Source organism: Thalassophryne amazonica, chromosome 20, assembly GCF_902500255.1.
Source record: "Thalassophryne amazonica chromosome 20, fThaAma1.1, whole genome shotgun sequence".
Classification (NCBI taxonomy): Eukaryota; Metazoa; Chordata; class Actinopteri; order Batrachoidiformes; family Batrachoididae; genus Thalassophryne; species Thalassophryne amazonica.
This window is the reverse complement of record NC_047122.1, coordinates 3,951,655-3,966,654: the sequence shown is the minus strand read 5'-3', so window position 1 is coordinate 3,966,654 and position 15,000 is coordinate 3,951,655. Positions and strand designations below refer to the sequence as shown.

Genomic DNA, 15,000 nt, shown 5'->3' with positions numbered 1-15,000 from the left:
GATTTCTAAACTTCTCATGTTCCAGTGAGCACTGTGGGGCCATAATCTGAAAGTGAAAAGAACGTCCCCTTACCAAAAAATAGTACTGATAAGTATATAAAAAGTAAACTGGAAGTATACTTGAAACATACTTGCATGTACTACTACTTTGGTAAGGGTCATTTCACCATAAACTGGCCACGACCAGGTGAGGAGTGAAAAGAATTATCAGAAGAGTTGTCCAAGAGCAAGGGCCACTTGTGGAGAGCTTCAGAAAGACCTGGAATTAGCAGGGACAACAGTTTCAAAGAAAGCAATAAGTAATGCACTTAGCCACGGTGGCCTGTACATATACACACACATACACATACACACACACACACACACACCAAGGGGGACGTCTTTGGGGCCCTTAGGTTGAAAGCGCATGTGCGTGAACACAACGGTCAGCCTTATATAGGCTTTGAAGATTATCCACGAATACATATAAGGCCATGGAAGACTCCAATAAATTTTGAAGGTAATCCGGATTAACAGGAAGCCAATGAAGAGAGGCCAATATGGGTGAAATATACTCTCTCCTTCTAATCCCCGTCAGTACTCTAGCTGCAGCATTTTGAATTAACTGAAGACTTTTCAGGGAACCTTTAGGACAACCTGATAATAATGAATTACAATAGTCCATGCATTAATTAGTTTTTTCAGCATCACTCTAAGAGAAGACCTTTCTAATTTTAGAGATATTGAGCAAATGTAAAAAAGCAGTCCTACATATTTGTTTAATATGCGCATTGAATGACATATCCTGATCAAAAATGACTCCAAGATTTCTCACAGTATTACTAGAGGTCGGGTAATGCCATCCAGAGTAAGGATCTGGTTAGACACCATGTTTCTAAGATTTGTGGGGCCAAGTACAATAACTTCAGTTTTATCTGAGTTTAAAAGCAGGAAATTAGAGGTCATCCATGTCTTTATGTCTGTAAGACATTCCTGCAGTTTAGCTAATTGGTGTGTGTCCTCTGGCTTCATGGATAAATAAAGCTGGGTATCATCTGCGTAACAATGAAAATTTAAGCAATGCTTTCTAATAATACTGCCTAAGGGAAGCATGTATAAAGTGAATAAAATTGGTCCTAGCACAGAACCTTGTGGAACTCCATAATTAACCTTAGTCTGTGAAGAAGACTCCCCATTTACATGAACAAATTGTAATCTGTTAGATAAATCTGATTCAAACCACCGCAGTGCAATGCCTTTAATACCTATGGCATGCTCTAATCTCTGTAATAAAATGTTATGGTCAACAGTATCAAAAGCAGCACTGAGGTCTAACAGAACAAGCACAGAGATGAGTCCACTGTCTGAGGCCATAAGAAGATCATTTGTAACCTTCACTAATGCTGTTTCTGTACTATGATGGATTCTAAAACCTGACTGAAACTCTTCAAATAGACCATTCCTCTGCAGATGATCAGTTAGCTGTTTTACAACTACCCTTTCAAGAATTTTTGAGAGAAAAGGAAGGTTGGAGATTGGCTTATAATTAGCTAAGATAGTTGGGTCAAGTGATGGCTTTTTAAGTAATGGTTTAATTACTGCCACCTTAAAAGCCTGTGGTACATAGCCAACTAATAAAGATAGATTGATCATATTTAAGATCGGAGCATTAATTAATGGTGGGGTTTCCTTGAGCAGCCTGGTAGGAATGGGGTCTAATAGACATGTTGCTGGTTTGGAGGAAGTAACTAATGAAAATAACTCAGACAGAACAATTGGAGAGAAATAGTCTAACCAAATACCGGCATCACTGAAAGCAGCCAAAGATAACGATATGTCTTTGGGATGGTTATGAGTAATTTTTTCTCTAATAGTTAAAATTTTATTAGCAAAGAAAGTCATGAAGTCATTACTAGTTAAAGTTAAAGGAATACTCGGCTCAATAGAGCTCTGACTCTTTGTCAGCCTGACTAAAGTGCTGAAAAGAAACCTGGGGTTGTTCTTATTTTCTTCAATTAGTGATGAGTAGTAAGATGTCCTAGCTTTACGGAGGGCTTTTTTATAGCGCAACAGACTCTTTTTCCAGGCTAAGTGAAGATCTTCTAAATTAGTGAGACGCCATTTCCTCTCCAATTTACGGGTTATCTGCTTTAAGCTGCGAGTTTGTGAGTTATACCACGGAGTCAGGCACTTCTGATTTAAGGCTGTCTTTTTCAGAGGTGCTACAGCATCCAAAGTTGTCCTCAATGAGGATGTAAAACTATGGACTAGATAATCTATCTCACTCACAGAGTTTAGGTAGCTACTCTGCCCTGTGTTGTATATGGCATTGGAGAACATAACAAAGAAGGAATCATATCCTTAAACCTAGTTACAGCGCTTTCTGAAAGACCTACTGTAATGAAACGTATTCCCCACTGCTGGGTAGTCCATCAGAGTAAATGTAAATGTTATTAAGAAATGATCAGACAGAAGGGATACTGTTAAGTCTTCAATTTCATACCATAAGTCAGAACAAGATCTAAAGTATGATTAAAGTGGTGGGTGGACTCATTTACATTTTTAGCGAAGCCAATCGAGTCTAACAATAGATTAAATGCAGTGTTGAGACTGTCATTCTCAGCATCTGTGTGGATGTTAAAATCGCCCACTATATTATCTGAGCTAAGCACTAAGTCAGACAAAAGGTCTGAAAATTCACAGAGAAACTTGCAGTAACGACCAGGTGGACGATAGATAACAACAAATAAAACTGGTTTTTGGGACTTCCAATTTGGATGGACAAGACTAAGAGTCAAGCTTTCAAATGAATTAAGTTCTGTCTGGGTGTTTGATTAATTAATAAGCTGGAGTGGAACATTGCTGCTAATCCTTCCCCTCGGCCCGTGCTACGAGCATTCTGACAGTTAGTGTGACTCGGGGGGTGTTGACTTATTTAAACTAACATATTCATCCTGCTGTAACCAGGTTTCTGTAAGGCAGAATAAATCAATATGTTGATCATTATTATATTGTTTACTAACAGGGACTTAGAAGAGAGAGATCTAATATTTAATAAACCACATTTAACTGTTTTAGTCTGTGGTGCAGTTGAAGGTGCTATATTATTTTTTCTTTTGAATTTTATGCTTAAATAGATTTTTGCTGGTTATTGGTGTCTGGGAGCAGGCACCATCTCTAGGGGATGGGGTAATGAGGGGATGGCAGGGGGAGAGAAGCTGCAGAGAGGTGTGTAAGACTACAACTCTGCTTCCTGGTCCCAACCCTGGATAGTCACGGTTTGTCAAGAAAATTGGGCCGGATTTCTAGAAATGAGAGCTTCTCCATCCAAAGTTGGATGGATGCCGTCTCTCCTAACAACACCAGGTTTCCCTAGAAGCTTTGCCATTATCTATGAAGCCCACCTCATTTTTGGACACCACTCAGACAGCCAGCAATTCAAGGAGAACATGCGGCTAAACATGTCACTCCTGGTCCGATTGGGGAGGGACCCAGAGAAAACTACAGAGTCCGACATTGTTTTTGCAAAGTTACACACAGATTCAATGTTAATTTAGTGACCTCCGATTGGCGGAACCGGGGTGTCATTACTGCCGACGTGATTACAATCTTACCAAATTTATGCTTAGCCTTAGCCAGCAGTTTCAAATTCCTTCAATGTCGCCTGCGCTGGCCCCCGAAGACATTTGACTATGGTTGCTGGTGTCGCTAACTTCACAATTCTCAAAACAGAGTCGCCAATACCAGATTTGTTCGCTCGCTGGTGTGTTTGCCGAGTAGGGAAAAATGGGTAGAAGTGTGAACAAGGTTGGTGGTGTAACAGGGGGCTTCTGTATAGAACTACGCTTATTCCTCACAGTCACCCAGTCGGCCTGCTTTCCCGGCTGCTCGGGATCTGCTGGGGGACAGCTAACGGCGGCTAAGCTACCTTGGTCTGCCCCGATACACGGGCCTGGCTAGCGTAGGATTTTCCAAGTGCGGAGCCGAGTCTCCAATTCGCCCAGCCTGGCCTCCAAAGCTACGAATAAGCTACACTTATTACAAGTACCATTACTGCTAAAAGAGGCCGAGGAATAACTAAAACATTTCACACCCAGACGCAAAAAAGTGCGGGAGAGACAGGAGAAGCGCCATGCTAAACCAGCTAAGAGCTAGTAGCTGTCGCTAAGCTAGCGGATTCCTAAAAACACACAAAGTGAAGTAAAATGTGTAATAATTAGAGTGATTCAGCAAAGGGAGTGCTTTAGTTAAGGCACGTGAAGATTACACTGTGAAACAAATCATTATCTAGTTAACTAGATCAATCTAACTGTGCAGATTAAACAGCTAACAGATACAGCAAAAACGCCGCTGTGGCTCCGGAACAGGAAGTGATACAATACCGCAGTGAGAGCCAACCAACCAGTAGAGGTCACCCACACAGACTCAGTATAACAAAAAATTGATAAATAAGAGAATTTAACAGATAGATATTAGGGCATGGAAGGACTCCACTGAATTTTGGATCTGGATTGGCAGACCCGGGTAACTCAGCTAGTATATGCAGTGGTGGGCAGAGTTACGCTATACCGCTAATTATCGCAACTCACGTTTTCCTTAGCGGATTAGTTTTTGAAAACCATCACCGGACCAATTAGCTTCCAATAAATTTAGTTCCGATAACTTTAGGCCGTGCTGCAAGTCCCGTCAGTGTAATTCATAAAGAACACAGGACTTCTCATTTTGGGAGAAAAAAATGTTTGTCTGTGGAAAGAGGTGTCTTTGATTTAAACTGTGATTTGCTTTGACGTTACTAATTCTGACTGGACTCTGTCTCGGAGATAGCAGCGCCCCATTTGAGCTGTTTGAACAGAACGGAGGACGATTCTCGTTCTTTCTTGCAACAGACAAGAGTCCCTGTATGGACTTTAATTCGCACAAAAGTGACTCATGATTGACATTTTTAATGGCTTTGAGAGGGGTGAAGAAGGGAACTTGCTGCTTCTGGAAAGCAACAAAGCTTAGAACCAACAAAGCAGCAGATCGGAGCACTGCTTTGTTGTTTCAAAAAGCGGCTTCCGTTACAAAACGTTGATTACAGACCGAGCTCCAGGGGCTGTAATCAACTAAAGAAATTATCATTTTCGCCGATAAAACACCCTCAAAAACAACGGCCGCTCTGAAGGACTGATAAGGAACTCATTAAGCAAAAAGGCTATTGATGTCTGTGGATCAAATCATTTCTTAATGATTGTTGAAAAGAACATGATACCCATCCCTCGCACCCCCCCCCTCCCCCCAGGGGGAGCGCGCCGCACAGTTTGAAAACCACTGCAGTAGAGCATGCGCATAACTAATGTAAGAAGCTGATCAATGTAGCAGGCGAGGCTACAACCTTTACAAAACTGCACGCTGAGTAAAATAAAAACCTTTTAAGAGAAAGAGGGTCCGCAATGATCATCTGACACAGACTTATTGCACATTTAAAATAATGCAGTGTGTTTGTATATTTAAAAAACCCACAGTTTGGTCCACTGGTTGCTCTCCACCTCCACAGATAAAGTGTGAGTCATGTTTAACTATTAAAAAAATAAATAGAGTTTTATCAACAGTCTGTACAGTTGATTTATCAGTGCAGCTTTGTGGAAATGCTTTCACCTTCACATGCAGCCTGTCTGCAGACCGAAGGTTTCACAGACCACCTGCGCTTATGGTTCAGGAATGCTCCAAAACTCATAATGACATGAAAAAATAAAAAATTATCCAGGAAAACAGAGAGAGTGTGAACACTCTAAACTTAAAATCTGCATGCTGGCACAGCAACATTGTGCCATTGCTAGGGAGAGCACTGCCAATACGGATATTTTTTAAAAACACTAAAGTACTTTTTATCCAGTTACTAAAATAGTCAATAGAATAATTGATTTCAAAAATATTCGATAGCTGTATCCCTACTGTCAAGTACCATGGAGGATGGAACACCATCCGTCCTGTGCTGGACCTGCATGTGGATAGTTGGGGACCATGGATGAATCTTTGGAACTCTTGAAACTGAATGTTTGTTCATGGATGTGTGTGTTTCAGCTGGTGTGGTGGGGTGACTTCCTGGATATCATTTTCTGAATGACACAGATCCTGAAATTGTAAAGCAGATAGCTCATTGGATGAGAACCTCGTCTGACAGTATGCAGGCCTGTACTGGAATCTTGTTCATGGCCCTGCACTGGACCTGTGTGTCCTTGGCAAAACACTTAAGTGTCCAGTCACACAGGGGACAGGGGGTTACAGCTTCCACAGGTCAAGACAAAATGTTGTAGGTCTATTGACTGTTACAGAAAATGGGTGTTAGCGATGTATCGTGTGCTGAAAATCAGTTGCAGAACATATTATGGATATGTTCAAAGTACGCTCTGTGCCTCCTGCAACAGTAAAATGCAGTTGCTGGTTGTGAAGAACTGTGCGACAGTGGTGCCCGTATGGACAACAGTGGTGCACATGTCTGTCACTGTCGCAATGATTATGGAGGGAAAAACAGTTTTAAGACATATGCACAACATCTGCACAACAGTCCTAGCACAGTCATATGATTTTCTGAAAAAGGAAGAAAGTCTTAAAGAAAGTCTGTGTGAGTGAGGCTTTAGGTCACTGGTTAGGGTCCAAGTTTGACAACCACTCAGTAAGACAGGAAGCACCAGGACCCTTAAAACTTGGACCTTCATTCTTCTACACAGATATCAGCATCACCAAACACCTGATCTTTGATCTCATGGCTCCATAAAATCTTCCCAGCTGTTTCTGGATCTCAAAGACAGAGCACCCAGAGACACGAAGGTCACTCTTGAGATCAGTGAATGTCTCTACAAGTTCAACACTTCTGATAGATGAGTCCAGGAAGTCACTGAAAGTCTGGATCCAGAGCCATCTCAAAACCAGACTCTGTGTTTCCTCACTCAGCTGCAATCAGTACTGTGCATTCATCCAAATGCAAAAGCTAAAGTTAAGTCATGTGCTCATGATTTACATGACCACACTTTACCATTCATCCATCCATCCATCCATTTTCTTCTGCTTTATCCGGAGTCGGGTCGTGGGGGCAGCAGCTCAAGCAAAGCTGCCCAGACCTCCCGATCAACACACACCTCCCCCACCTCCTCCGGGGTAACCTGAGGCTTTCCCAAGCTAGCCGAGAGACATAGTCCCTCCAGCATCTCCTGGGTCTTCCCCGGGGCCTCCTCCTGATGAGACGTGCCCGGAACAGCGAGGCGTCCAGGGGGCATCCGTAAAAGATGCCCAAGCCACCTCAACTGGCTCCTTTTGACATGGAGGAGCAGCGGCTCGACTCCAAGCTCCTCCCGAGTGACCGAGCTCCTCACCCTATCTCTAAGGGAGCGCCCAGCCACCCTGCGGAGGAAACTCATCTCGGCCGCTTGTACTCGAGATCTCGTTCTTTCGGTCATGAGCCAAATCTCCTGACCATAGGTGAGGGTCGAACGTAGATCAGTCGGTAAATCGAGAGCTTTGCCCCCCTGCTCAGCTTTCTCTTCACCACGATGGTCCGATACAGCGACCGCATCACTGCAGACACTGCACCGATCTGTCTGTCGATCTCACGCTCCATCTCTCCCTCGCTTGTGAACAAGACCCCAAGATACTTAAACTTCTCCACTTGAGGCAAATACTCTGCAATTCAGTTTAATTTATTTCTGAGCACCAAATCATCGGCACCTCAAGGGACTATACATGAGTGCAGCCTACACTTTATCCACCCTCTGAGCAAGCCAATCGGTGACAGAGGTCAGGAAAAACTCAATCTGCATTTTTTAATTGTAGGAAGAAACCTGAAGCAGACCATATTCATTCTAATCATACAAAGCAAAAAGAACTGCATATGAGATGAGATATACTTTATTGATCTCACAGTGGAGAAATTATGTTTACACTCCAGTTACCTCAGACAGCAATTAGTCCACAATTATTTGTTTACAGTAATAATGGCACACATCTGAATCAAAGACAGCACATACACATTTGACATTGTTTATGTGCACTAAGTTTGAAGAAGTCCGTTATCCGAATTGAGACAAGTGGGTGAAGGCCACGCAGCAACCCTGAGATGCGCAGGAAGAACGTGGGCCGCAGCTAAAACTGCACCGCCCCCACCGAAGGGTAAAGGAGTGACGTTAGCAGGCGCGGGAGATGGGTGTGCTGGGGGATAGGAGGCAGGTGGGAGGATGGAATGGAGCAGCTTCAGTCCTGTGAAAAGGAGTTTATTGTCTTTGTGAGTGGAGATAAGAAACAGCCAATGTTCCCCAGGCCGAAAAAAATTCCTCTGGAGGAAAACAGTCGGGTGATTTGACCTTCAGGCTTGATAAGCCAGTAATGTTATGGTTTGAGCAGTGAAAAACACTTTTTAACAGTTCCACTTGCACAACCAAATCCCAATTATGAATTAAGAATATTCACTGGCCTCTGAAATCTTCAACTTCAACTGCAAGGCGCGCATCTGCTCAAAGATGTCATCCAGTTTGCGTCTGAGTTCAAGAGTCATTGCAGTCTGAGAATGCACTGCCTCCCCAACCTCGTTACTTATGACGGACAAGCGAGGGGCCGTGGTTCTTGATGCCGCCGTCTTGCCAATTTTCAGGTAGATCAGGACAGCACATAAGCCAAAAAGTACCAGCCCTGCTACCATGGGACCAAAAATGAATAAATCCAAGGACATGTTCAAGTTTCATTTGGCTAAGGACATGCCCACATTTCATCTGGCCAAGGACATGTCCACATTTTCCTTGGCCAAGGATATGCCCACGTTTTCCTTGGCCAAGGACATGCCCATGTTTCATCTGGGCAAGGATATGTCCACGTTTTCCCTGGCCAAGGCCATGCCCATGTTTTCCCTGGCCAAGGACATGCCCACATTTGTCCCTGGCCAAGGACATGCCCATGTTTCAGATGGCCAAGGACATGCCCACGTTTCATTTGGCCAAGGACATGCCCACGTTTCATCTGGGCAAGGGCACGCCCACATTTCACCTGGCTGCAGCAGATAGATGGTTATTTTGGAGACCAGCTGGTCCATCCCATCTGCCTCTGTGGTAGCCATCCAGAGCCCAAGGTGGTTCCACAACGTGGTGGATGTGGCCATGCAGTACAACAACACAAGCTCCTGACCTGAGTTGACATGATCACTCAGTGTTTGAGAACTACCTCCTGCAGACAGGTTTACCGTACACTACCATGCTGTTTCTGAATGACTGATGGAAATATTCATGTGCTCATTGTCTGAGTGGCCTAAAGACAGCTGGCTGTAAGAGTGATTACTTTGTTTTGGCACACCTGAACTCACATGTGTGTTCTTGTGAGCACATTTTGCTTTAGTTTGGCTTTTTTCTGACACTAATGTCTCTTTGGACTTAATATTGCCAGTTAACAAGGATGAAGTGTAGACCTGGACTGGAGTGTAGACCTGGACTGTGAGTGTAGACCTGGACGTGGTGCAGGCTGCACAGCAGACACGGGGGTGTGAGCGCATGCACTCGGTAAGCGTATCGGGGCAGTGAGAGCGAGGCATCGGGAATAATGTTGCCCGCTGTCGATGCCGCCGCTGATCTGATCCCGGATCTGAGCAAGCAGAGCTGTATTCATTGCAGCTTACTTTTGGATGTTGAAACCAGGATGTGTATAACAGTAACATTACTAAGAGAGAAAATCAATTTCAATGCGGGATCGGACTGAAGGCGGGGAGCGCGTCGTCTTGTCACCGACGTCATGGAAATGATCCGGATGTACAAACTGTTTTCACAGAGGGCTAAATTTTAGCTGCCAAATTTGTCATTTTTAAATGAATATTTCTCCGCTGAATTACAAATTTGGGCTTACAGATTTACTTTACTGCATTCACAAGGGTCTTATAAATACATATTAGCTATTTCTTTTCTGAAATCTGACCACATTTATTTCAATGCAGGTCTACTTTAACAGATTTATTCAGTTTCCTTTAAACATTGTTAAAGACTTTATACTTCATTTTATAAAAAAAAACAAACAAAAAACAGACACATAAGCTGAAATCACTTAAAGCAGTACTACAGTATGCAGGACGGCTCCCTCTTCAGAAGACCAGCCACATTCTTGTATTTGCATATTTAATGTCTGAAAGGGCTGCTGATTTGTGCTTAGGTGGATAAATAACTTTACCCAGGGGGGAGAGATGAAATTTGTTTTCTGAATTGTATTGAAATGTACCAAAAAACACACCAAAAGAAAACCTTTTCTGAATTGTATTGAAATGTACCAAAAGCACACCAAAAGAAAACTTTGTTTCTGGATTTTATTGAAATGTACCAAAATGTACCAAAAGAAAACGTTGTTTCTGAATTGTATTGAAATGTACCAAAAAACACACCAAAAGAAAACTTTTGTTTTCTGAATTGTATTGAAATGTACCAAAAAACACACCAAAAGAAAACTTTGTTTTCTGAATTGTATTGAAATGTACCAAAAAACACACCAAAAGAAAACTTTGTTTTCTGAATTGTATTGAAATGTACCAAAAAACACCAAAAGAAAACTTTTGTTTTCTGAATTGTATTGAAATGTACTAAAAAACACACCAAAAGAAAACTTTGTTTTCTGGATTTTATTGAAATGTACCAAAATGTACCAAAAAACACCAGAAAACCAAAATATATACAATAGGTACAGGTTACAGTCACTCACAATGACTAACAGTCCCCACACTGCCATGGTAGGTCTTTTCTGCATTTGCCACAAGTATACCTGTCGCATTTCAATACAATTCAGAAAACAAAATTTCATCTCTCCCTGGGTAAAGTTATTTATCCACCTAAGCACAAATCAGCAGCCCTTTCAGACATTAAATATGCAAACACAAGAATGTGGCTGGCCAAGTCAGCCCCTCCCCTGAGGTGTTCTTAGACTTCCTTGTTTACATAACAGAAGTAGGTCTCCACGGGGGATCTTGGGGTTTTTTGACCCTTCGTGGACTTTACAGGTAGAAGAGAAAAGCTTGGACCTCCCAGTGTTAATCCAGTTTATTGGCCTTAATCCGTGTGATACCGATAGAATCTTCACCGAAAGCCATCTGAACTTCCAAATGGTTTCCATCTGGCTGTCTGGCAGAGTTTCTGAAAAAAGTTTCATGGAACAAAGCGGCAGTCGCTCCGCCATTCCTAAACAATAAACGAGGGGGGGACCAGTGCTCACTCAAAGCCTGCCCACAGGCGAATGACGCAGCCGACAGGCGTGAAAAAACTCTCGCATGCGCATGAAGGTTCAAGCTTGTCTGATGCAAGCGCACATGATTCAAATCCATATAGTTTTTGAAAAAATAAAAAGGTCGGATAGTTTTCTAACAGACCTCGTACTTTGTGTTGTCATAAATTGTGTTATGTGAAGCGCCTTGGGGCGACTATGTCGTGAGATGGCGCTGTATAAATTAATAAATTGAAATTGTCTTTGTGGTGTATTAAATTGAATATAGGTTGAAGAGGATTTGCAAATCATTGTATTCTGTTTTTATTTACATTTTATACAATGTCCCAACTTCATTGGAATTGGAGTTGTAAATACGCAGTCTGTTTCAGTTGATCAGACCCCCTTTCCCTTAAAAGGCTTTATTTACTCAATGCGCCGCTACATTGACTACCTGCACCTGTCGTCTTCTCCGGTTTTTGTGGAAGTTCCACAAAATGATCCACAGTGGAAGCATTACAGCGCCACATACAGGCCTGGTATATGCACAGGGTTTCAGCCGATATCAGTGTATCCTGAAAAATCATGCAACATATAAAAAAAAAAAAAAGCAGTGTCAATTTTTTCCAGTATTTTGCAGCCCTAGCTATAATATTTTGGTCCTCTGATGTCCCGTTCTGAGTGTGATCCACACACAGGTACCTCAGTGTTGAGGACCCCGTGGCTGGAGGAGGCTCAGGACATGCCCACGTCTCGCCTGACTGTCGCAGACAGCTAGCTTCTTTTGAAGGTGGTGGGGATGGAGCTGTTGTGTCCCTGAGTGGTTGTCAGTTTGGATGAAGGGTAACTGTACAGATGTGGATTTGGCAACACAAAGTACGTGATCTCTCCTGAACAACTCCCATGTTCATTAGGAGCAACATAAAACCATGTTCTTTTGTTGTCCTCCAGTTGAGTCCCTTATTTCTCACAGTGGGTTTTTTTTTGTCCTTTTGGCGTGAAGACATTCAGGGCTAATGTTCGTGTGTTGGTGGTGTGGTGAGTGTCCTTCCACTTCATTTCTTTGTCCTTTTGAAATGAACACTAGGCCCTGCACATTGCACACACATGTTGCACACATTGTCCTCACTTCGGTTTCCACCGTGTGAAGACTGCAGTGGAACCACAGAGGGTGGGTAAGAGTACATTTAAAGAACCAGTGGGACACAGTGAGCATGTAAGATGTTGTTTTGGACCTTTTATAGCACACGTGTCACTGTACTGTCTGTGTGTCGGTTGCAGGGGAAGAGTGAGGAGGAGCGGCAGCAGATGATCAAAGCTCTGAGGGAAGAGCTTCGTCTGGAAGAGGCCCGCCTGGTGCTGCTGAAGAAATTACGTCAGAGTCAGATGCAGAAGGAGAACATGGTGCAGAAGGTCAGAGCTGTACTGTGGCACTCACTGATTGCACAAACACCAAAGGAGGGATGGGGCTGGTCTCTGGCAGCCACACCTTCTGGAGGCTTTACCCTCCAACATGGCTAGGAAGGGGAGTGAGCAGGAGGGCTCTCTCCAGCTTTGGCACTGTTTGGACCTACCTATGGCATGTCAGCCTGTTGGCAGGGGTACCGAGCACCAATAAGCCAGCAGGGCCACCAACAGGGTCTGTAAAGGCACAAAATCAGTTTGTAGTGGGGCAGAGGGACTGAAAACGGTGCACAGCACAGACTGGCTGTGTGTGAGTTCTTCCACTGACAACAGTTTGAAGTTACACAGATTTTGTTGTCTGCTTCACGGTGTGGCTTAGGCCTGATGGTGACTCCTGTTCCCCAAACATCAGACTGTGCCATAAGAATCTGCTCTCACATACGTGCATGACTCTGGAGTCGACCCCTACTGCGCTCTACGACACAAGAATGAACTTTCGTAGGTACAAACGGCCGCTAGCATTAAATCGCTACACTTAACAGATCCTGAAATGTCACCACTAACAGAGGATGATGATGAATTGTCACTATAAACAGTCTGTCAAGATAATTTGTTCTATTGGGACAATAAGGGAATGTAAATTAAGAGTACCGTATTTTCCAGGTCGCACCTTTTTCCCGTGTGGGGAATGTACCATGTAACACAGCATGAACAGTCTGCACTGTTAGGACTTTCAAATTGCTAACATATTCAAGATGGACAGACAAACATGTTGGACAACATGTTGGACTTATTGGACAATTATAGTAAAATAACAGCAAATTTCAAAATGCAATTTATGTGCGCAAGAAATCCAACAACAACCAAGAGAGCAGAAAAATCTCAACATGTGGGCAGTGAATAGAACAGAAAGATGAAAGAAAGGAAGGTGGTGAAGATTAGGTACAATTGTTCTGTACCGTGTGTGAGTCTGATGACCCCTCAGGGCATCAGCTTTCACACTGTCACGTGGCGAGTACCTGAGCACATTTGCATCATCATCACTCCACATTTGTTGTGAAGCCAAGTGCACATACTCACACTTCTCCAAAACACTGACGTTCTGTGTCCAACATCAGGCACACCAGGCTTGATTGCCGCCTTCTGCCCAAATTTCAAGCAAAAATGTCCCCTATCCACATGGGCCGATGTACGAGCACAGCTGATATTACCGCCATTTCAATAAAATGCGATTTTGTCACAATGAACTCACCGGTTTGTGTCCGGTTTTGTCCTTTCCTCATTCATTAAATGTCTTCCTTGTCAGCTGATGTCTGGCAAGTCCATTAGAAAGTTCTGGTACATGCCCAAAACTTTGAGCAGACATTAGACAGAGAACTGTAATTGGTTTATTTATTTATATAGCGCCAAATCACAACAAACAGTTGCCAACAACAACAACAAAAAGTTGTTGCTGGCCAGTGGGCATCCAGTCGATGTTGTGCTGCTTTCTCATGTTGGTAGCAGAAAAACTATCACAGCATAGTTCTGTTTTAACTTTCACAAAGCTAGTCATTGTCCCAGAAAACTTTCTGCTGTCTTGCTCAAGAGTTTTTCAAAATAAGAGCACATTTCAACATAAACTTTGATTCTACTGATGACATCATCACCACACGGAAGAGACAAGAAAAACATTGTGAAAACTCAGCTGAAGACATACACCAGATAAGCAGAGGCCAAATAAATAAATGGGGTGTAGTTCAGCTGAAAGGGAACAACAGACCCACCCAGATCTGGGACTGAGCAATGCTGGAAGGATCTGGGATCACAGATCACAGCCACCTCCCAGAACAAGAACCAGTCAGCATTACGACGGCGCAGACATCCAACATCAAGTCACAGGGATGAAGAGCTGGACAGCACCAGGACTGGATTTGATCCACAGCTATTGGCCAAAGAAGCTAACAGAGCTCCATGTGCACCTGACAGTACAAATGGGTGGGCTACTAACAGCAGGTACTCACCCAGACTGGCTGTCAGGTTTTGTGGGTAACAAATGTGGACTCAAATGCGGTGAGGCTGAGGTGAAAAAATGACAGAGTTATACTGATTGAGAATAAATGGTACAGAATTGCTGGTCATGAAAGCGCCAGACCTGGAGATCCAGGTTGGAGCTTAATATGTCGGGCATGATGGAGTCATGACCAGGTGACAGGACAGAGCTGGCAGATGATTGAAACTGTGGGAAGATGAGAACAAAGGGGTCAGAAAAAAACACAGTGGAATAAACAGATACCAGGGAATCACGATTACCACAGAGCAGAGCTGAGGGTTTTGGCAAGGTGGAGTGGAAAGACCAAGGTATAATGCTGACTGGGTGATTGGTAGCAGGTGTTCTGACAGTCAGAGAGAGGTGTGCATAATCAGCTCCATTGCTCAGTCCCT

General features: G+C 43.3%; 1 protein-coding gene across 1 annotated transcript in view; it reads left to right on the top strand.

Moving 5' to 3' along the window:
- LOC117502338 (transcriptional repressor p66-beta-like) overlaps window positions 1-15,000 on the top strand; it is a 168,964-nt gene that overhangs the window by 135,967 nt on the left and 17,997 nt on the right. Inside the window, exon 5 of the mRNA XM_034161379.1 lies at window positions 12,454-12,585. Within this exon, the coding sequence (XP_034017270.1) occupies window positions 12,454-12,585 (132 nt within the window). The remainder of the gene's footprint in view (window positions 1-12,453; window positions 12,586-15,000) is intronic.